This window comes from Lutra lutra, chromosome 6 (genome assembly GCF_902655055.1).
Source record: "Lutra lutra chromosome 6, mLutLut1.2, whole genome shotgun sequence".
NCBI classification, from domain to species: domain Eukaryota; kingdom Metazoa; phylum Chordata; class Mammalia; order Carnivora; family Mustelidae; genus Lutra; species Lutra lutra.
In genome coordinates, this window is record NC_062283.1 from 66,924,754 (window position 1) to 66,948,339 (window position 23,586).

A 23,586-nucleotide genomic window follows, 5' to 3' on the forward strand; every position below is an offset into this window, starting at 1 on the left:
TAAAAATAAAAATATGTAGTGCACTACATAAAATTTTCCCACAACCCTGATCCTTTGGGTTAACACTTGTTAACAATTTGATGTTTGCTTTTTAAACATTTATTTAATAAGATAACATTTTACTATAATACAGTTTTGCAGTTTTTCCATGTAAATACATATATTTTAGATTTTTTCAATGTTGATAGTATCAAGTTTATTCCTTTAAAATTGTATATTACTCTACTATATAGATTTACCATTATTTGTTATCCAATTACCTTTAAATGGGCATTTGTTTTTTTCCAATTTTTTGTTACAGAAAGTGCTGAGGTTGCCATCCTTATGTATTTAATTCTGTGTTCTTGTGTGAATATCCACTTTTTAAAAAATGACTAGCTAACCATGTCTTTTATTGAAAAAAATTCTGTATTCCCCCCACTGAATTGAAATACTGTATTTTTATACATGTGTGTGTGTGTGTGTGTGTATAGTGAATTCCTGTGTATAGTACTTGGGGTTTTTTTCTGGACTAATATGTTCTAACGATCTGTCTCTCTAATATGACATTGTTCTAATTGCTCTAATTTGTGAATTGCTTTCTCATCCACTAAGTTGGTGCCCCATTGTTCTTTTTTTTTTCCCAGAATATAAACCAAATTATATATCTATTCTTCCAGATGAACTGTCTTATCCCAATTTAATTTAAAAACTCTGTTGTGATTGTGATCAGGATTACTTTTAATTCCCATATTAATTAGAACTGTGTTTCTCAAATTAAATCACCTCTTGATAAATATAAAAATCTCACCTCTCATTCTCAGTTTTTTTATGTGTGCCCATTTGTCAAATTATTATTTTTTAACTGTTATCCCTATCAAGAATATTTTCAAGTCAAGATGGCGGAGAAGTAGCAGGCTGAGAATTCTTCAGGTAGCGGGAGATCAGCTAGATAGCTTATCTAAAGATTGCAAATACCTACATATCCAACGGGAGATGGAAAGGAAGAAGAACAGCAACTCTAGAAACAAAAATCAACCACTTTCTGAAAGGTAGGACTGGCGGAGAAGTGAATCCAAAGCCACGGGAAGATAGACCGCGGGGGAGGGGCCGGCTCCTGGCAAGCAGCGGAGCAACGGAGCACAAAATCAGGACTTTTAAAAGTCTGTTCCGCTGAGGGACATCGCTCCAGAGGCTTAACCGGGGTGAAGCCCATGCGCGGTCACTGTGGCCTCAGTTACCGCAGGGTCACAGAAGGATCGGGGGCATCTGAGTGTCGCAGAGCTTACAGGTATCAGAACGGGGAAGCCGGCTACAGAGACAGAGCCGAGGAGTAAGCGCTAAGCTTGGGGTTACCTTGAACCGGTCGCAGGCTCGGTCAGCTCGGAGCGCGGCCGGAGGCCAGGGTGACGGGAGTAATTGGGCGCTGTTCTCTGAGGGCACACTGAGGAGTGGGGCCCCGGGCTCTCGGCTCCTCCGGGACGGAGACTGGGAGGCCGCCATCTTCATTCCCGCCCTCCGGAACTCTACGGAAAGCGCTCAGGGAACAAAAGCTCCCGAAAGCAAACCGGATCAGATTACTCAGACCGCCCCGGGTAAGGGCGGTGCAACTCCGCCTGGGGCAAAGACACTTGAGAATCACTACAACAGGCCCCTCCCCCAGAAGATCAACAAGAAACCCAGCCAGGACCAAGTTCACCTACCAAGGAGTGCAGTTTCAATACCAAGGAGAACAACGGAATTCCAGAGGAGGAGAAAGCAAAGCAGGGAACTCATGGCTTTCTCCCCATGATTCTTTAGCCTTGCGGTTAATTTTTTTTTTCTTTTTCAATTTTTTATTCTCTTCTTCTACTAAATTTTTTTAACTTTTACCCTTTTCTTTTTTAACGTTTTATAACTAGTTTATCTAATATATATATATTTTTTCCTTTTTATATTTTTTCTTTATTGGTTTTCTTTTTTTAATTGTTTCTTTCTTTTTTTTTTTTTCTTTCTGAACCTCTTTTTATCCCCTTTCTCCCCCCTCACAATTTGGGATCTCTTCTGATTTGGCTAAAGCATATTTTCCTGGGGTTGTTGCCACCCTTTTAGTATTTTACTTGCTCCTTCATATACTCTTATCTGGACAAAATGGCAAGGCGGAAAAATTCACCACAAAAAAAAGAACAAGAGGCAGTACCAAAGGCTAGGGACCTAATCAATATAGACATTGGTAATATGTCAGATCTAGAGTTCAGAATGACGATTCTCAAGGTTCTAGCCGGGCTCGAAAAAGGCATGGAAGATATTAGAGAAACCCTCTCGGGAGAGATAAAAGCCCTTTCTGGAGAAATAAAAGAACTAAAATCTAACCAAGTTGAAATCAAAAAAGCTATTAATGAGGTGCAATCAAAAATGGAGGCTCTCACTGCTAGGATAAATGAGGCAGAAGAAAGAATTAGCGATCTAGAAGACCAAATGACAGAGAATAAAGAAGCTGAGCAAAAGAGGGACAAACAGCTACTGGACCACGAGGGGAGAATTCGAGAGATAAGTGACACCATAAGACGAAACAACATTAGAATAATTGGGATTCCAGAAGAAGAGGAAACGGAGAGGGGAGCAGAAGGTATATTGGAGAGAATTATTGGAGAGAATTTCCCCAATATGGCAAAGGGAACAAGCATCAAAATCCAGGAGGTTCAGAGAACCCCCCTCAAAATCAATAAGAATAGGTCCACACCCTGTCACCTAATAGTAAAATATACAAGTCTTAGTGACAAAGAGAAGATCCTGAAAGCAGCCCGGGAAAAGAAGTCTGTAACATACAATGGTAAAAATATTAGATTGGCAGCAGACTTATCCACAGAGACCTGGCAGGCCAGAGAGAGCTGGCATGATATATTCAGAGTACTAAACGAGAAAAACATGCAGCCAAGAATACTATATCCAGCTAGGCTATCATTGAAAATAGAAGGAGAGATTAAAAGCTTCCAGGACAAACAAAAACTGAAAGAATTTGCAAATACCAAACCAGCTCTACAGGAAATATTGAAAGGGGTCCTCTAAGCAAAGAGAGACCCTAAAAGTAGTAGATCAGAAAGAAACAGAGACAATATACAATAACAGTCACCTTACAGGCAATACAATGGCACTAAATTCATATCTCTCAAAACTTACCCTGAATGTTAATGGGCTAAATGCCCCCAATCAAAAGACACAGGGTATCAGAATGGATAAAAAAACAAAACCCATCTATATGTTGCCTACAAGAAACTCATTTTAAACCCGAAGACACCTCCAGGTTTAAAGTGGGGGGGTGGAAAAGAATTTACCGTGCTAATGGACATCAGAAGAAAGTAGGAGTGGCAATCCTTTTTTTTTTTTAAATTTATTTATTTATTTGACAGAGAGGGAGATCACAAGTAGGCAGATAGGCAGGCAGAGAGAGAAGGGGAAGCAGGCTCCCTGCTGAGCAGAGAGCCCGACGTGGGACTCGATCCCAGGACCCTGAGATCATGACCCGAGCCGAAGGCAGAGGCTTAACCCACTGAGCCACTCAGGCACCCCAGGAGTAGCAATCCTTATATCAGATCAATTAGATTTTAAGCCAAAGACTATAATAAGAGATGAGGAAGGACCCTATATCATACTGAAAGGAACTGTCCAACAGGAAGATCTAACAATTTTAAATATCTATGCCCCTAACATGGGAGCAGCCAACTATATGAACCAATTAATAACAAAATCAAAGAAACACATCGACAATAATACAATAATAGTAGGGGACTTTAACACTCCCCTCACTGAAATGGACAGATCATCCAAGCAAAAGATCAACAAGGAAATCAAGGCCTTAAATGACACACTGGACCAGATGGACATCACAGATATATTCAGAACATTTCATCCCAAAGCAACAGAATACACATTCTTCTCTAGTGCACATGGAACATTCTCCAGAATAGATCACATTCTTGGTCCTAAATCAGGTCTCAACCGTTATCAAAAGATTGGGATCATTCCCTGCATATTTTCAGACCACAATGCTCTGAAGCTAGAACTCCACAATCACAAGAGGAAATTTGGAAAGAACCCAAATACATGGAGACTAAACAGCATCCTTCTAAAGAATGAATGGGTCAACCAGGAAATTAAAGAAGAATTGAAAAAATTCATGGAAACAAATGATAATGAAAACACAACGGTTCAGAATCTGTGGGACACAACAAAGGCAGTCCTGAGAGGAAAATATATAGCGGTACAAGCCTTTCTCAAGAAACAAGAAAGGTCTCAGGTACACAACCTAACCCTACACCTAAAGGAGCTGGAGAAAGAACAAGAAAGAAACCCTAAACCCAGCAGGAGAAGAGAAATCATAAAGATCAGAGCAGAAATCAATGAAATAGAAACCAAAAAAACAATAGAACAAATCAACGAAACTAGGAGCTGGTTCTTTGAAAGAATTAATAAGATTGATAAACCCCTGGCCAGACTTATCAAAAAGAAAAGAGAAAGGACCCAAATAAATAAAATCATGAATGAAAGAGGAGAGATCACAACGAACACCAAAGAACTACAGACAATTATAAGAACATACTATGAGCAACTCTATGCCAACAAATTTGACAATCTGGAAGAAATGGATGCATTCCTAGAGACATATAAACTACCACAACTGAACCAGGAAGAAATAGAAAGCCTGAACAGACCCATAACCAGTAAGGAGATTGAAACAGTCATCAAAAATCTCCAAACAAACAAAAGTCCAGGGCCAGATGGCTTCCCGGGGGAATTCTACCAAACATTTAAAGAAGAACTAATTCCTATTCTCCTGAAACTGTTCCAAAAAATAGAAATGGAAGGAAAACTTCCAAACTCACCTTGATCCCAAAACCAGACAAGGATCTCCTCAAAAAAAAAAGAAGTACAGACCAATATCCTTGATGAACACAGATGCAAAAATTCTCGCCAAAATACTAGCCAATAGGATTCAACAGTACATTAAAAGGATTATTCACCACGACCAAGTGGGATTTATTCCAGGGCTGCAAGGTTGGTTCGACATCTGCAAATCAATCAATGTGATACAACACATTAATAAAAGAAAGAACAAGAATCATATGATACTCTCCATAGATGCTGAAAAAGCATTTGACAAAGTACAGCATCCCTTCCTGATCAAAACTCTTCAAAGTGTAGGGATAGAGGGCACATACCTCAATATTATCAAAGCCATCTATGAAAAACCCACCGTAAATATCATTCTCAATGGAGAAAAACTGAAAGCTTTTCCGCTAAGGTCAGGAACACGGCAGGGATGTCCGTTATCACCCCTGCTATTCAACATAGTACTAGAAGTCCTAGCTTCGGCAATCAGACAACAAAAGGAAATTAAAGGCATCCAGATCGGCAAAGAAGAAGTCAAACTATCACTCTTTGCAGGTGATATGATACTATATGTGGAAAACCCAAAAGACTCCACTCCAAAACTGCTAGAACTTGTACAGGAATTCAGTAAAGTGTCAGGATATAAAATCAATGCACAGAAATCAGTTGCATTTCTCTACATCAACAACAAGACAGAAGAAAGAGAAATTAAGGAGTCCATCCCATTTACAATTGCACCCAAAACTATAAGATACCTAGGAATAAACCTAACCAAAGAGACTAAGAATCTATACACAGAAAACTGTAAAGTACTCATGAAAGAAATTGAGGAAGACACAAAGAAATGGAAAAATGTTCCATGCTCCTGGATTGGAAGAATAAATATTGTGAAAATGTCTATGCTACCTTAAGCAATCTACACATTTAATGTGATTCCTATCAAAGTACCATCCATTTTTTTTAAAGAAATGGAACAAATAATCCTAAAATTTATACAGAACCAGAAAAGACCTCGGATAGCCAAAGCAATATTGAAAAAGAAAGCCAAAGTTGGTAGCATCACAATTCTGAACTTCAAGCTCTATTACAAAGCTGTCATCATCAAGACAGCATGGTACTGGCACAAAAACAGACACATAGATCAATGGAACAGAATAGAGAGCCCAGAAATAGACCCTCAAATCTATGGTCAACTCATCTTCGACAAAGCAGGAATGAATGTCCAATGGAAAAAAGACAGCCTCTTCAATAAATGGTGTTGGGAAAATTGGACAGCCACATGCAGAAAAATGAAATTGGATCATTTCCTTACACCACACACGAAAATAGACTCAAAATGGATGAAGGACCTCAATGTGAGAAAGGAATCCATCCAAATCCTCGAGGAGAACACAGGCAGCAACCTCTTCGACCTCAGCCGCAGCAACATCTTCCTAGGAACATCGCCAAAGGCAAGGGAAGCAAGGGCAAAAATGAACTATTGAGATTTTATCAAGATCAAAAGCTTTTGCACAGCAAAGGAAACAGTGAACAAAACCAAAAGACAACTGACAGAATGGGAGAAGATATTTGCAAATGACATATCAGATAAAGGGCTAGTGTCCAAAATCTATAAAGAACTTAGCAAACGCAACACCCAAAGAACAAATGATCTAATCAAGAAATGGGCAGAGGACATGAACAGACATTTCTGCAAAGAAGACATCCAGATGGCCAACAGACACATGAAAAAGTGCTCCATATCACTCGGCATCAGGGAAATACAAATCAAAACCACAATGAGATATCACCTCATACCAGTCAGAATGGCTAAAATTAACAAGTCAGGAAATGACAGATGCTGGCGAGGATGCGGAGAAAGGGGAACCCTCCTACACTGTTGGTGGGAATGCAAGCTGGTGCAACCACTCTGGAAAACAGCATGGAGGTTCCTCAAAATGTTGAAAATAGAACTACCCTATGATCCAGCAATTGCACTGCTGGGTATTTACCCTAAAGATACAAACGTAGTGATCCGAAGGGGCACGTGCACCCGAATGTTTATAGCAGCAATGTCTACAATAGCCAAACTATGGAAAGAACCTAGATGTCCATCAACAGACGAATGGATAAAGAAGATGTGGTATATATACACAATGGAATACTATGCAGCCATCTAAAGAAATGAAATCTTGCCATTTGTGACGACGTGAATGGAACTAGAGGGTATCATGCTTAGCGAAATAAGTCAATCGGAGAAAGACAACTATCATATGATCTCCCTGATATGAGGGAGAGGAGATGCAACATGGGGGGTTGAGGGGGTAGGAGAAGAGTAAATGAAACAAGATGGGATTGGGAGGGAGACAAACCACAAGTGACTCTTAATCTCACAAAACAATTTGAGGGTTGATGGGGGGAGGGGGGTTGGGGGGGTGTGGTTATGGACATTGGGGAGGGTATGTGCTATGGTGAGTGCTGTGAAGTGTGTAAACCTGGCGATTCACAGACCTGTACCCCTGGGGATAAAAATATATTATATGTTTATTAAAAAAAAAAAGAAAAGAAAGAAAAGAAAAGAATATTTTCTTGAATTTTGAAGCTTCAGAACATTTAAAGTACAATAAAATATCAAATATGCTTTTTTTGTATGGTGATTGAGGGATGGCTGATCTCTTTAAACAATGGATTTTTCTGTGTCCAAGCAATGTATGTGTCTTTTAATGTATTTCTCTTAAATTCTTCAATGGACTTTGGGTTTATTCCATGAGTTCCATGAGTTTATGAGTTTATTCCTAAGTATTAGATATGTTTTGCAATTATAAATTCCAGGTCTTTTTCTTCATATTTTCCAGCTTGTGGTTTTTGGCATGGAAGGATACTGTATATTCTCATATAATAATTTTATGAGATCACCTTACTGAACTTCTTGTATTTTCTCTTTGATTTTTTTCAGTTGGTTCTCATGGATTTTTCATATGGACAATCAGATTATCTGCAAATAATTTTTTTGCCTCTTCATTTTCTAATCCATTTACTTTTAACTTGGTTCAATTAATTGCATTGTCTTTTGTTTCTGAGAAATGCTAATAAAGATAAGAGTAGACCTCCTTGTCTTATTTCTGAATACTCTGGGACTGTTTCTAGTGTTTTATTATTAACCAAATGCTTATATCTGTTACAGTTAGGCTACGTATATATGTATATGTATGTATCAAGTTAAGGAAGTATTAGTATCCTAATAAAAGCCAGTATCCTTTTATTCCTATTCAGTCAGAACTTTTTAAAAATAAACTTAGTAGTGACTGTTTAAAAAGATATTTTAGCACAATGCCTGCGTGGCTCAGTTGGTTAAGCGACTGCCTTTGCTCACGTGGTGCTGCCAGGAACCTGGGATCAAGCCCTGCTTCTGGCTCCCTGCTTAGTGGGGAGTCCGCTTCTTTTTCCCTCTGTCCTCTCAGAGCCCTGCTCATGCTCTATCTTACACACACACACTCTCTCTCTCAGATAAATAAATAAATCTTTAAAAATATTGAAAAAAAGGATATTTTAGCTTTTATTGGGCTAATTATATTATGATTTTATGATTTGTTCCACTTTGATGTTTTAATTCAATGACTTATTTTTCCTAATATTCATCTGTTCTTATTGGAATTGACCCACTTTGCCATGAATCCTTCTGTTTAATTCTGTTTTCCAATATTTTACTTAGGATTTTTGTTATTTATGCTTGTTTTTGATTTTGTGGGTGTGTGCATCTTCCTGTCAGGGTTAAATTTGCTTTATAAGAAGTAGCAGAAAACTACTTCCCATATGCACAGGAATTGTTTACATAACATTAGAATTATCTATCATTGAAATTTTGAAGAAATTCGTCCCTAAAACTATTTGGATTGGGCATAATGAGAGGTCAGGGGTCACGAATACTTTTGGATGGGTAGAGTAGGCTATTTTCTTAGTATACCTCTCTCCACTCCAAACCAGAGATTAAATAAGTACATCAGATAGGCTTTTAGACTCCTTATTTGCAGTGCTTTTGCCGACATCGTTAGGCCTCTGATTGTTTCTGGAGCCATTGGAAAATGGCTAGCATAGCAGAACTGAACTGCTATCTCTAGGAAGCTCTGCTTTCAAGGTTGGCCCTTGACTGGTGTCTAGATGGAAATTTAGAGTTTAGAAGGGTTCCTGCCATCAGGTGATAAGAGTGGCTCACTTAAGCAGTTTGTGCAAACACTGTGGTGTATGTTAAACACAACTTTCCTTTTGGGAGTCTGGAATTTGGATACATGCCAGATAGGGGCTACCTATTGGAACAGCATCCATTATAAATAGCCAGGGCTTTGCGTCTCCAACAAGCTTCCTGCTTGGTAACATTTGACATGTTTTGTCACAAGTTGTTGATGGGGGAATGAAGCACGTCACATGTAATTCCACTGGGAGAGGACTCTTGGCAGCTTATGTCAGGCTCTCAGATTTTGCCCCATGTGTTTTTTCAAAACCTTTACTAGTTTTGTTTTGTATTCTTTGGCTGTAATAAATTGCAGTCATGAGTCCAATCATATGCTGAGTCACGAGAGTTCATTTCATAGGTCAGGCCAAAACAGTGATATTAAAAGGCAGTGGCAGAGTTATATAAATTTAAAAAAAGTCAATAACTGTGTCATTACAGGTGTGGAAACAATCTCATGGAAGTTAGAAAATTTGTCAGAGATCACATATGTTGACAGTGGCAGAATGAGTTTTAAAGCTTAAGAAACAAGTCAATAAACAGTTGCACACCATGAACTTTAAAATTTTTTACAATTTTGTTTATCAAATTAAAGTTAGAGCTTTAAAAATTAATTAATTAATTAATGATATGTGTTTCTAAAATATGCTTTTTCTTTTTATTTTTTTAACATCTTAATTTAGTTTTATTTTAAAATTGAATTAAAACACGCTTTTTAAAATACAGGTGGGTGGACCCAAACTATTTGTAGTTAAGTTATGGCATCGGACAAAAATATTTTCAAATATTTTCTGCTTATGATCTGTGGCCTTGGTAATTTTGTGGGCACCATTTGCCTCTTTGCAGTAAGATTCAAAATGGAATCAAATCCTCAATGAATTTTCTCAGTGGATTTTTTTGTGTGTGTATTTGTGCACCTGAGTAAGGTATGTGACTACAGCAGCAGAGTCTAAATTAGTGGCTCCTTTTTAGCCTGCTTGTTAGAATCACTTCAGAAGACTGATTCCATATTCTAGGTCAACCAAGTCACAATTTCTGATGTGCGGTGCAAGCATCTTTTTCTGCCCCCTTTTTAAAGCTCCCCATGTGATTCCAATGTGTATAGCTCATTGACAGTCACTGCTCTAATTAAAATTATTACTATATGCCAATAAAATTATATTTATTCCATAGTAAGTGGCTGTTTTCTATACCTGGCAAAATTCACTTTATATCTTCAGTTGGAAAAGCGTGATTAAAATGTAAATTTAGTGAAATGAAGTTGTATGTATTAAGAAGTACAGATCTGGGGGCGCCTGGGTGGCTCAGTGGGTTAAGCCGCTGCCTTCGGCTCAGGTTGTGATCTCGGGGTCCTGGGATCGAGTCCCACATCGGGCTCTCTGCTCAGCAGGGAGCCTGCTTCCCTCTCTCTCTCTCTCTCTCTCTCTCTCTTTACCTGCCTCTCTGTCTACTTGTGATCTCTCTCTGTCAAATAAACAAATAAAATCTTAAAAAAAAAAAAAAAGAAGTACAGATCTGGAGAACCTATTAAGGTAGATATTTATATATATACTACTGATGTTTATTTTGTATCATTTGAAGAATCATAAATTTACCTTTCAGCTCTTTAACCAAAAATCAATCTTTTCTCATCAAGAGTCATTTCATCTCACTTATGACCTGGGTAAAAGTATAAGTGATAATTATACCAGGGAATATATTCACTGGGTATGTGCAATGCATTTGTTCAGGCAGGGAAAGAGTCTTTTTTTAGAGCCAGGCACCATCCCTGAAATATGGGGTAGTGACGTGACAGTTCATTGCAGATTACTGAAGTTTTGAAGTCAGGCACCAGTAGATTTCAGAATTTCATGGCTGACACAGGAAATGACCATATTATTTTGGACATCAGTTGGGTAATCCAGCCAGAAACCAAAACAAAAACCAGAAACAGTCTGATCCTTTAGAGTATAGCCAATCTTTGATCATATGTTAGAGTGGGGTTTGGCAAACTATAGTCTTGAGGGTTAAATCCATCCCTTTTCAGCAAATAGTTTTATTTGCTGTTTTATTGCAACATAGTTTTATTGGAACATAGCCATGCTCATTCATTTACTTATTGTTAATGGCTGTTTTTGGCTCCACTGGTCTAAACAGAGACCGTATAGCCTGTAAAGCGTAAAATATTTATCTTACACTTTGTAGAAAGTTTGCCAACTTCTTCTGTGTTAGACTCTTGCATCACGCATTAAATAATTTAATCATGCATTATTTGCTGACACTCCTAAATAGATCCTCTTAAGCTGAGTTTTGATCTTTCATATATAGGTGACTGGAGATGATTTGTTTTTTAAGGCTTTCAAGTGAAAATTGTAGTTGAAGAGGGATTTATGTTGGCTGTTAAGGGAGTATGCTGCTATCCCTTTGATGCTCCTAATCTAGGGGGCCGGGAGCTTGTCCACTTACCTGGAGTGGGTGTCTTGCCTAACTCATGCTCCATCTCCCTCTGTGTCACAATCCTTGCTGTTGCTCTCTCTGTTGAGGGTGGACATGGAGTAGCAAGGATTTGGGGAACCTGTACCGCAAGGATTTTTCACTGCATTTTTTGGGGATAAAGAAATGTTTTGTGCACCTTGCTAATAATGGATCTAGATAGGGACTTTACAGATGAAGAGTGGTTTAACCTTTAATCCTGGTCCAAGTGGACAGTTCAAGAAGGTGTGGAGGTCTAGTGAAGAAGGCACATCTGTCTCAATTCTCCTGGTCTCTGGTGCAGTAGATGGTTAGTGTAGAAGGGTAGCTGGCACCCCTCTGAGCGGTCAGCTATGTCTTTACCTGGGGCACTTGAATGCCGGTGAAAACTCTTACCGCTTGCTGGGTTACTTACCCCTGAGAAAACAGAACCTGCAAATACTGGAGAGATTGAAGAATATAAACACTTTTAGCTTTCAAGGCACATAACTCCCCTTTCTAACATAAAAGGCTGTTAATCATGTTTCGATTTTTAGTTACATCTGTAGAAAAGCATTGCATACAAAAGCAAAGAAATGCCTGTAAATGAGATTAAATGTAATGACGTAGTGGTAAACACAGGCAGAGCTGTGAGTTTGAATTAGAAGTTACAGTTTAAAGAAAAATATCAGGGTTATTCTTTATTTTCAGGGGGGTAAAGATTTTATTAATAAATGTCAGGCTATTTTTGTGACTCTAAAAGATTGTGTTTTAGAAAATATTTAAGGTATTTTCAGACAAAAGCCTCTGAAGGTATTTGGAATCTGATGACTTAGTTTATTCTGTTTATGACTTAGGTCTAGATCTATGCCCGGATGACTCTCCTCTTGAGTATAGTTATACCCAACTTCATTAAGTAGATCTGTGCTACAGAGGAGTTCCAGTTATTGGGTTTTTTTTTTTTTTTTTTTTTCCTGAGGTACCAAGAAATACGGGACCTGTAACTGGCATGGTTTTCTAGAATATAATGGCTCCAAGTGCTGTTTGTGTTAGAAGAGCTGGCATTTTTGTTTTCCTAGTATGATAAGACACTGAAGGGATTGGAGTTCATGGAGTCAGGCTGAATTACTTCTGAGAATAAATTGGTTGATAAAGATGGGAGTCATGATGCAATCTCTCTCATGCTATTTGTTTTAAAGTCTTTCAAATTCCTACTTAGCTCTGTTTATGGTATGTGATTTTCTAAGTGTATTTCCCTCCTTCCACTAATTCTTACCCCTTCTTTATATCCTAGATCAACGACTATCACCTGTTCTACAAGATGAGTAACAGCCACCCTCTTCGCCCCTTTACTGCAGTGGGGGAAATTGATCACGTGCACATTTTGTCTGAACATATTGGTGCCTTGCTGATTGGGGAAGAATATGGCGACGTCACATTCGTTGTGGAAAAGAAACGTTTTCCTGCCCACAGGGTAATTTTAGCAGCGAGGTGCCAATATTTTCGGTAAGTGTATATTATTTTTTGAAGATTCAAGTCACTTGTGGAAAACACTGGTATTTTTCTCCTCTATGAAAAATATGTAACAAAGCATAACAATAAATCTTTGAGTTCAACCTCTACAGGAATTCCCTCTTTACAGACTTTTTGTTAGATTTTTTTTTTTAAATCACCTTTTCCTTCAGGAGCCACCTGAGAATTAGAGGGTGAGAAGCCTTCCCACGCTTGAATGTTCCACATCAACCATTATTTTCAGGGTGTCGGGAATATTTCTCAGGCTGAGTCTTTGCGGCCCTCACCTTTTCCTCACAGCTCATGACTAATGGAACTTAAGCTGATTTACTGGCAGTTCGGCTTCTTACTGTATAAGTGGACCGACCTCTGGACTTGCTAACGAACATGTATACCTCTTAGTTTCAGACCACTGAGGCCCAGGAAGGTAACCCAACAGATCTATCTCTGAAATAGGCAGTTTGGCAACCCTGTATTACGCTTGATCTTAGCCAAAAGGCTGAGGAGTGATGGCAACCCCAAATTAAAGGGAATTTAAGTATTTACTGAGATTTAGTTTTATTTATTTATTTATTTATTTATTTATTATTTTTTTGAAATTTAGTTTTAAAACTAAGCAAATATATAACTAAAACTAAGCAGTCTTTATGTGCTAATTTAAAAAAAATAAAATCCTGCTTATACATAGCCCTTGTTTGTCACTTAGACCTCTAACTTCCAGAGTTATGAATGTTAAGCTAAGCTCTAATTACTCTACATTTTACCTGATATTTGTTAAAAGGAAATCATTACTGAATTATTGACTGAGTGATAAATTATCTTTGGTAAATCCGTAGTATCCATATCTAAAAATCATGGATTGACTTGGGAGACTCATACCTAAAACCTGAGGTGCCAGTGGCTTAGAGAAAATTAGTTACCTTCTAGTGAAAACTACAGTCAAATTTTCACAACCAGAATTAAGTCAACAAAACAGTATCTGGAGTCACACACATTGTATTGAGGTGAGGCTCTTGGAAATATTTACAATTCAAACTCTTTGAGTACATTTTAAACATTTTTAGAACCTCCCATCTTGCACATATAAAATGCCACAGTAGATGAAGCCAGGAGCATCTTTTGAGAGTTCTCGCTGACCCTCTCCTACACTCCTGCTAGTGGTTAGCTCCACCCAGACAGCCTGCCTTGGTCTGGTCATATTAGTAACTGGTCTTTGTCCTCTGCACACGTTTCCTTTTGTGTTTCTCTTTTCTTACTGGTCCACTCTTTATTGTTAAAGTGTTTTAGTCAGAACTTTTCAGCTTTATGTTTAATATTAGTTAACATTATATACCTTTCCTCTTCCATAAGAATTCAAGACAATGTGCGTGGATATCTTTTAGACGATCAGTATATTCTCAAAAGAAACTCACATGCTTTTAGAAATTTGAAGATCATATTGAGTGAATGGAATATACTCCCTTACTGAACTTGTTCTTGGTGTCTCTTTGTGGATATTGAACATTTATAGTATATCATGGCTCACTAGGTTCAACTCAGAGTCATTGGTAATGCTATTTTATATTCTCATTGCTGACACGTTCACATACAAAGGAACATTAGGAGAAGCCTCCCTAATTGTTGTCATAGAGCCTATCAATTTGCAGATGAGGACAGACTAACTGTCCATGAGGGAATTTTTCACAGGTTGAGAGTTCATATTTAGTGTTCCAAGGAAGCCTAATCAAAACCACTTTTAAAACATTGATAATTTAGGCGAATATCATGGCTCATACTGCAGTAGGAGTAAGCCTTGGTGAGATCTCCCTAGGAAAGTATTCTTTAGTCCAGGAATTTTAAGGTCGTGGTGGGATACTCTCTGGATTAATGAAAACCTTCAAGGGTGTTTTTAGGCATAATATAACCCAGGAAAGAAATATGCTCAGAATATTTGTAAATCTTTGCCTGGAGTTTCAACTATTTCCCTGAGGCCATCAAGAATGCCAAGACCTGGAGGAGGGTGGGAGGAATTCCAACAGACATGGAGGGAACCCTTGAAATGCTAGTCCTACTCTGAGAATTTTAGGAGCAAGGGGAGCCTCTTTTTGCACTCTTTTTCTCTTGTTTTCACTTTTGCATATTTTCTTTCTCACTTCAACTCTTCTTTTTCTGTACTCCTCCTTTGTCCTTCTCCTTTCTTTCCTGATGGATTGGAGGTTTAATTGGTTCATATTATTTCTCCTACAGTAATAGAGATAGAAATTCAAATTCATTACCTGACTGGGCTATCTGGTTTTCAGTTTTTAGATGAGCAGATAAGCAATAATAGGATTTTTTTTAAATCTGAAAAATACTGAAAGACAGGAAAAAAGAAGTCAAATCACCCATAATCCCATTCCCAATTTTATTTTTAATTTATGAACTAAAAAATGGAAGTCCTTCCCTCCCAGCCATCTAATCCCATTCCCCAGAGACAACCTCTGTTAACAGTGTAAGATGAATTTCCCCCAATTTTTCTCAATGTAATTAGATACACCTATATATCTATGTGCATACACAAATAAATATGTGGTATATACTTTTTCCCATCAACACATCTGGGTCTGCAACTTGACTTACATACTATATCCTGGATATCTTTTGAAGACTGTATACATCGATCTCGTTTATCTCTGTAATAGCTGCACAGAAGTATGTATCAGTTTTTAAAATTCTGTTTCTGTTGATAGACATTTAAGATTTTTTTTCAGTGTTTCCATTGTTTCTTTCTTTCTTTTTTTTTTTTTAAGGTTTTATTTACTTGTCAGAGAGAGAACATGTGGACAAGCAGGGGGAGCGGAAGGCAGAGGGAGAAACAGGCTCTCTGCTGAGCAAGGAGCTCAGCTGGGACTGAGTCCCAGCACCCTGGGATCATGACCTGAGTCAAAGGCAGATGCTTAACCCACTGAGCCACCCAGGCATCCCTCCATTGTTACACTATATATGCTTATACATGTATCTTTATTTTGCTGTATTATTTCCTCTAGAATTGAGTCCTAACAGATTACTGAGTTGAAGGGTATGCCCATTTTAGATTTGAATAGGAATTACTTAAATTACTTTCCCCAAAGGGGTGCCTGTTTATAGGCTCAAAGCAGTGCATGAGAAAACCTGTTATTCCATTGCTTTTGTAGTACTGCATAGTTAACAGGATTTTTAATTTCTGCCAGTCTAACAGGGGAGAATGGCACCTGATTGGGTATAATTGTTTTTATCTGATTATATCTTTTCCTACAGAGTTTTACTTTTTTTTTTTTTTTTTTAAAGATTTTATTTATTTATTTGACAGAGAGAAATCACAAGTAGGCAGAGAGGCAGGCAGAAAGAGAGAGGAGGAAGCAGGCTTCCCGCCGAGCAGAAAGCCCGATGTGGGGTTCGAACCCAGGACCTGGGATCATGACCTGAGCTGAAGGCAGCGGCTTAACCCACTGAGCCACCCAGGCGCCCCCCAGAGTTTTACTTTTTAAAGAGCTTATTGACCTTTAATCTGTTTATATGGATTTCGCTGTTCCTTTCAAAAGAGCGCTTTCATCTTTCTACTTAATGAATGTTTATTACATATTTGAGGTCTCAGGATATTTCATTAGTCCAATTGTTTATAGAATTAATCCAAAATAGTTTATAAATCATTTCTCTTTCTTTAGAGAACTATTTAAAATGATTACTATGCATTTCTTCACCTGAATCTTTGAGTCATTAAACAAATTTATGTTTGCATAATGCTGATAACCGTGATTTCATAATATTGTAGCAAATCTTATCTGAGGTCTTCCTTATGTATTTGTTCTCTGACATGCAGAGCATTACTGTATGGTGGGATGCGAGAATCTCAGCCCGAAGCAGAAATCCCTCTCCAAGACACCACCGCAGAAGCATTCACCATGCTGCTTAAATACATCTACACTGGGCGGGCAACACTGACAGATGAGAAGGAGGAGGTGTTGCTGGACTTTCTGAGCCTGGCTCATAAATATGGATTTCCAGAGCTGGAGGATTCTACCTCTGAGTATCTCTGCACCATACTTAACATTCAGAATGTCTGCATGACTTTTGATGTTGCCAGCCTCTACTCACTTCCCAAGTTAACTTGCATGTGCTGCATGTTTATGGACAGAAATGCTCAGGAGGTGCTCTCCAGTGAAGGCTTCCTCTCCCTTTCTAAGGTGTGTCATCGTCTGCAAGTACTCTGCAGGCATGCATCGCATTATTTAGATCTGTGCAGCCAGAAGAGAGCCATAGACTAAGAATAAAAGATTAGGAACTGTCGGTCTGGAAGAGGTTGTCTGTCTAGCTGCCCGCCTCTGGCTACTGAGACTCTCTGTAGATCATATGAGAGAGAGGCAAATTCCTATTTTTCCTTTTTTAAGATTCTTCTGGTAGGTTCTACGCAGGGTGGGTGTTTTCCAAGTGACGCCTGTCAGATAGGTTCCTTTGTGGTGTTGCCTACTATTTTTTGGTTTTTATCTCTCCAACAGAGAGGTACAACTAATAATTCCTTATTGTGAGAGGGAAGGTTCATAAAGGAAATCTGAGGTGTCCTTGGATGTTTTAAGTCCACTGTTTTTTGTGTTTTTTTTTTTTTTTTTTTTTTTTTTTGCTGGCTCAAAAAAATAGACTGTTTTGCTCAAATCTGTCTCTGAACCCTGGTCTCTCCTTTCCCTTTTTATGTTCCTCCAAGGACCTGAATATTTCAAATGGGACAACATATTTGAAAAGCTACGTATTTTGGCCCATATGTTTTTTACTATCCTACTTAATTTTTTGGAGGCAAGGGTCTTTGAGGGTTGCCCAAGTGTTGCTGGAGGTCAGTTTGGAAATCTGAAAACTAGAACTACGGGAGTGCAGTAATACTGTAGAACACAAGATTTCAAATTTTAAATGTCAGATCTATCTTACTGGCCTATAAATGCGAGCTCTCCTGGAGAGCCTGCATGGAATGACAGCTCCGCATGTTGCCATTTTTCTTCTTGTTTTATTGAAATAGGTGCAGATGTGTGGGAAAGACTAGACATTTGATGTAGTGGTACAAGATGCCCATGGCTGTTCATGGAGCTGTGATGGGCAAGAGAGCACATGGCACAAAGATTAAAGAAAGAAGATGGTCGAAGAGAGTTGTTGAGATAGAAGTGATCCTTGCAATTCTGTGAGGTTTTGCTGATTGATCATACATAGGACTGAACTCCATAATGACTGGAATTTTTTTTTTATCCTTTTCAGACAGCACTTTTAAACATCGTATTAAGAGATTCATTTGCAGCTCCCGAGAAAGATATTTTCCTAGCCTTGTTAAATTGGTGTAAGCACAATTCAAAGGAGAATCATGCTGAAATCATGCAGGCTGTGCGTTTGCCTCTGATGAGCCTCACTGAACTTCTGAACGTTGTGAGGCCTTCAGGACTGTTGTCTCCCGATGCCATTCTGGATGCTATTAAAGTTCGATCAGAGAGCCGGGATATGGACCTCAATTACAGAGGCATGCTCAGTGAGTACCTGTTTATATCCTCATCTCCTGCAGATGTTTTCTCCCTTGTCTGACAGTCTCAGCTATAAAATGAGTTACAAAACTCTAGTTGCAGGCGTACGTGGTAAGTGTGGGTCTAAGAACATATAGTTTTGCTTTCTCTTGTTCTCCTCTTAATTCCCCCAGAGATTGTGGAGCCTTTGTAGACTCCAAAATAGGTATTTCTTGCTATTCCTGGACAAATTTCTTTAGCTGTTCCCTAGAATATCAGAAATAGAGACTTTCCTGAAAAGTGTCTTCTCATGCTAAGACCTTTCCTGCCTTCCTCCCTCAAATCAGCACTGAGTATGTGCTCTGTACTTATTATTATTTGAGGTACTATGAACATAGAGATTCTAAATAGTAATAATAGCTATTTTCAACACTTACGTGATTGTTCTTATTAAGAAAAATAATAGCAATTATGAAGTGCTTATAAAGTGCTTGTATTATCAATAACAGTTCTACATGGTCATTTAAATCTTACAACAGCCTTTTGAAGTAGGTACCATTATTGTCTCCATTGCACAGAGAGCTTAAGTAACTTGCCCAATGTCACACAGAAAGATGCAGAGTGGAGAGACAGGCCTGTGTAGTTAGGCTCTGTAATGAACTACTACGTTATGCTGTGTAACTGCAAAATATAATCTCAACCTTTGATCCTTTTAATATCCTTGTGGATATAAGACATACACTCCCATGAAAAGTTAAGTACAACCATGTTGAAAGTGAGTACATGTTGTGAATGTTGGAAGAGGATATGGCTTAGAAGGATTAAAGGAGATTTCATGGAGATTTTGAAGCCTGAGGTGAATCCTGACCTTGGATATTATGAGTGGCATCGGGGTGGATTGTGTTCTGAGGGGAGGAGTGGTTACGTTTGACAAAGTAGAGCATTTGAGAGACCGGGAATAGAAGAGGTGGACTAGAGCAGAAGGCTCGCATTGATTAACAACAATGTCTGTAAAGGTCAGCTCCGCCAAAATCATGGAAGTCTGTCCGACTAGCTTGGGATTTTTGCTTATGCCCGACGAGCAGTGAATTTTCGAGAGGGAGGGATGCATGAGTATGATGATGGTTTTAAAAGTTTGATCCATGGTGCTGTACTTGCTCATCTGGAATAGAGAATTGGTTCAGGGAGACCAGCAAGGAGGGTATTTGACCTGCACGAGGTTGATACAACTGTAAACTGAAGTGGCTGTAGGAAAGAGAGAAAGTAAGTATGTATAAAGGAGATATTATTCTAAAAAATTAGATCTTGGTGAAGTAAGGGATATTAATTTGAGGATTAAGTTTAGGAGGAAGTTACCTTATTTTATCAAATCTAAGAAACCAGAAGTTCTAAGGTGCCATTGTTTTCTGTACCATTAAGGAAGAAAAGAGTACTGCCAGTTAAACCATGACACACTGTCATATATATATCCCAATTTCAGGAATGTTAAAATTTGAAAAAATATGTGTCTTAGAACTAAAGAAATTTAGTAGTTCTTTGAAGATGCTGAGCTTGATTTTAGACTTAGCAAGTTTGGGGGTTTCTGGAACATCTAAGTACCAAGTTCTGTCCCATGTTAGTCATTTCCCTGAGTAATCTTTTCCTTGACCATGTTCTTACATTGTCTTCAATACTGATTTATTTTAAATAGGTGTCCTTAGTCTGGATTTCTCTCCTGATTCATCAGATTTAGATTTCTTTTCATTGGGGCCAGAAGAAAAAGTATTGGTTTTGGAGCCAGAAAAGTTTGACTTCAAATCCCAAATGAATTACATATTAATTGTATGACCTGGCATTAAGTTACATAGGAATTTTACTGTTAGTCCTGTATTTCCTAGTACTGTTATGAGAATTAGTTGAAATAATTTGTGCAAATTATGTCTGGAAATTCAATCTAGGAAACCGTTGTTATATTATCATTATTTGTGTTCTTCCTCCTTTCTGTATGTCTGTGTAGGAATTACCACATTGATTACATTGTTTTAAACATTTTTGTTAACTTATCTTTGATCCTTGAAGGCAGAAATGATCTTTGTAAGGTTTGTTGATCTTTGTATCCTCAACATTTAAGATGGCATATAGTGTATAGCAGACATTTGGTGAATGAACACATAGGAGTAGCAGTGGAAGCATGTTACTGGCATGTAGGAAGCAGTCGGAGCTGGTGAAGAAAGAGTTGAGTCCTGGACTAGAGTGTAGAGAAGGAAATAAAGCTCAGAGTCTGAGATTTGGAGAAAACCTGCAGACAGGGGCCTGAAGCTAGAGAAAGAAGAATTAGAGAGGTAGAGAAAAAATGGGGTAGGGTTATAGAAGCCAGCAGAGGAGAGAACTTTTATGCAGAGAAGGTAGTCTCTGGTATTTAGTGGTGCTGGGAAGTCAGAAGAATGAGGATTGAGAGAAAACTTTGGGATCTAAGTTGTAGTTGCTTGGTGAGTAGTCTGAGCAGAAGCTTGGCTAAATGGGGAATTAGGCATGGGTTTGAAACGATAGTAAATATAATATGTTGACCATCCAGTGTGAATTGGAGTGAAAGGCAGTAGAGAAATAGTATAGCAGCTAGAGGGAATAGCTCAAGAGAGATCTGGGAAGAGATTGGAGGTGCTAAAGAGTGGTCCTAGGTGGGAGGATGGAAGGTGGGGAGGTAACAAAATGAGTAATAGAATTTTGAAATTTCTGAATCCTCATTGTCAGATCTGCTCATATAAGTTTCTTTTTCTCCCTTCTTGCCCTATCTTTGATTTGAGGTGTTGATAGGGCCCTACAACTGGATTCATTATAGGAATAAGCTTGGGACATTTTTTTCAGGAGTGAGGAGATACTTTGGAAACTTCATTTAGTTAATGGTAGCTTAGAATTGACCAGCTGGTCACTGGAGGGGTCAGACCTGGGTTATAATAAAGCCAGGAGATTACTATGAAAGGGAGTACTCAACCAGCTGAGGCACACTCAGTTCTGGAATGACATATTTACTATAATTATTACTCATAAATGTTAAATTATTCCTCTTGGCATAATCCAGTGGGATCTCAAGGAAGAGATTATATAACTGTCTGAGAATCTTTTATCTCACTTCTGAACTTGAGAAATGATTAAATAGCAGGCTGGTTTTCTGACTTTTTAACTATGTGGGTAGTAAAATCCATAATATCAACTAAGGATGCATAGCACTTTCCTGTCAGCTCCTAAAAATATACATTAGTTATTCTCTAAGTAAATGTTATCCAGACATACCATTATTTTCTTTTATCACATTTCTTCTCTGTTAGGAATACTTGGTCTGAAATTTCAGAAGTCTTCCTGGATTGTTCCGGGAAAGGTAGTTATGCTTATTTTGAAACTGTTGACCAAATTTGTTGTTTCTTTGTTCTCCCCTGCATGTAGCTTCTGTGTCTTTGGGACTTTTCATGAACTGTGGAGAGGTTCTATTCTGGATTAGGGACACCACAGATACTAATGCTTTTTCTTTGAGTTTATTAATATTGGTTACTGGAAGGTTCAACTCTTAGAGCTGCATATCCTGAGGATTTTAACCAAATTACAATTTTTTCCCCCTTAAAAAAAAGGATCCAAAGGATGTTTTAACTCACCAGTGATGGTTAGTCTTTCTAGGAAGGTGGTTTTGAGTAGTTTTTTGTTTTTTTTTGTTTTTTGTTTTTTTTTTTTGACAGACAGAGATCACAAGTGGGCTGAGAGGCAGGCAGAGAGAGAGAGGTGGAAGCAGGCTCCCCACTGAGCAGAGAGCCCGATGCGGGGCTCGATCCCAGGCCCTGGGATCATGACCTGAGCTGAAGGCAGAGGCTTTAACCCACTGAGCCACCCAGGCGCCCCGGTTTTGAGTAGTTTTGTACACACACATGGGGAAAGGAATTAACTTTAATGAAATTATTTTTTTTCCGTAGGTATTTGAACAACTTACCGGTCCCTTAATGCTTAGTTTTATCTTAACTATGGAGGTATTTCTGCCTTGAAAGTTAGTGCTTTTTCTGTTCAGGCTGATATATATACTTTGTTTTGTGTGTCTCAGATTTTAGACTCTGGGAAAGAGGACAATATTGTTTCTTCATGTTTATAGCAGGGAGCATATCACAGCTTCCATTCTCAAGGTTTCTTTTTTTTTTAAGATGTTATTTATTTATTTGAGAGAGAGAGAGAGACACAGAGAGTGTACAAGCAGGGGGAGGAGCAGAGGGAGAGAGAGAGTCTCAAGCAGACTCCCCGCTGAGCATGGAGCCTGATGTGGGGCTGACCTGACCCAAAACCAAGAGTCAGTTGCTCAACCAACTGAGCCACGCAGTCACCCCTGAAACTTTAATATTTTTAAAACTCTTTGACATATATGTTATTTATCCTCCCAGCTATAGTTGATAGTATCTTTGTCAGTAAACTAGGGGGTTCACAAAGAATCCCTCCTGAGCGTTCCTCTGTGGAGGCATTTTATGTGTGATACACACTTGTCTGTATGAGATGATGAGCTGCTGGAGGGTGAGTCCAGCATAGTCCGGCACAGAGAAGGCAGCTTAGAAATTTTTTTTTCTTTAAATATATAGGATGAAGTCCCATTCAGCTCTTAGAAGCTTTTATTCTGTGATCTTTATAAGTAACTCGCCTAAAGTTACTGAGTGGAATTGAAGCCTGAGCTGGAACCAAAGTGCTGATCTGACTCACAAGGCCAGTGCTCTCCAACAGAGTCTCCTGCCTGGGTTATTTTCTGTTTGGTGTTTTGTGTTTGGCATGTTTGAGCACGAGTACTGTCAAATGTGGAAAGGACGCCTGCAGAGAGTGGAGATAATGGGAAGAGTTAGGGAAGACAGGGGTTGTCAAGAAAGCCCTTTGTAATGCTACACTTGTTGGATGGCCGAGCCACACATCTTCCAGGGAAGTCAGGTTGAGGAGTACAAGGTGATTTGGGGTACAGAAGTGGGTAAAGGGATGGCAGAAGTAGGTAAAGGGATGGCAGTGGGCAGATAACCAGGTGTGACTCCAAATGACCCATCAGGAATGGACAACTGTCTCAGCCTAGATGTAATAGAAAGTTCAACAAAGGGTGATTAAAAACATAACGCAATCAAAGGAAAACAC

The 23,586-nt window shown here is 38.6% G+C and overlaps 1 protein-coding gene across 5 annotated transcripts in view; it reads left to right on the top strand.

The window, feature by feature from the left end:
• Nucleotides 1–23,586, top strand: part of BTBD9 (BTB domain containing 9) — a 435,224-nt gene that overhangs the window by 35,984 nt on the left and 375,654 nt on the right. For all 5 annotated transcript variants that reach the window (XR_007128303.1, XR_007128302.1, XM_047735015.1 and 2 more), the window contains exons 2-4: nt 12,780–12,991; nt 16,815–17,178; nt 18,233–18,497. Coding sequence is in view for 3 of the 5 variants with exons in the window: in XM_047735015.1 (XP_047590971.1) it covers nt 12,807–12,991; nt 16,815–17,178; nt 18,233–18,497 (814 nt within the window). In the remaining 2 variants the exon portion in view is untranslated. The remainder of the gene's footprint in view (nt 1–12,779; nt 12,992–16,814; nt 17,179–18,232; nt 18,498–23,586) is intronic.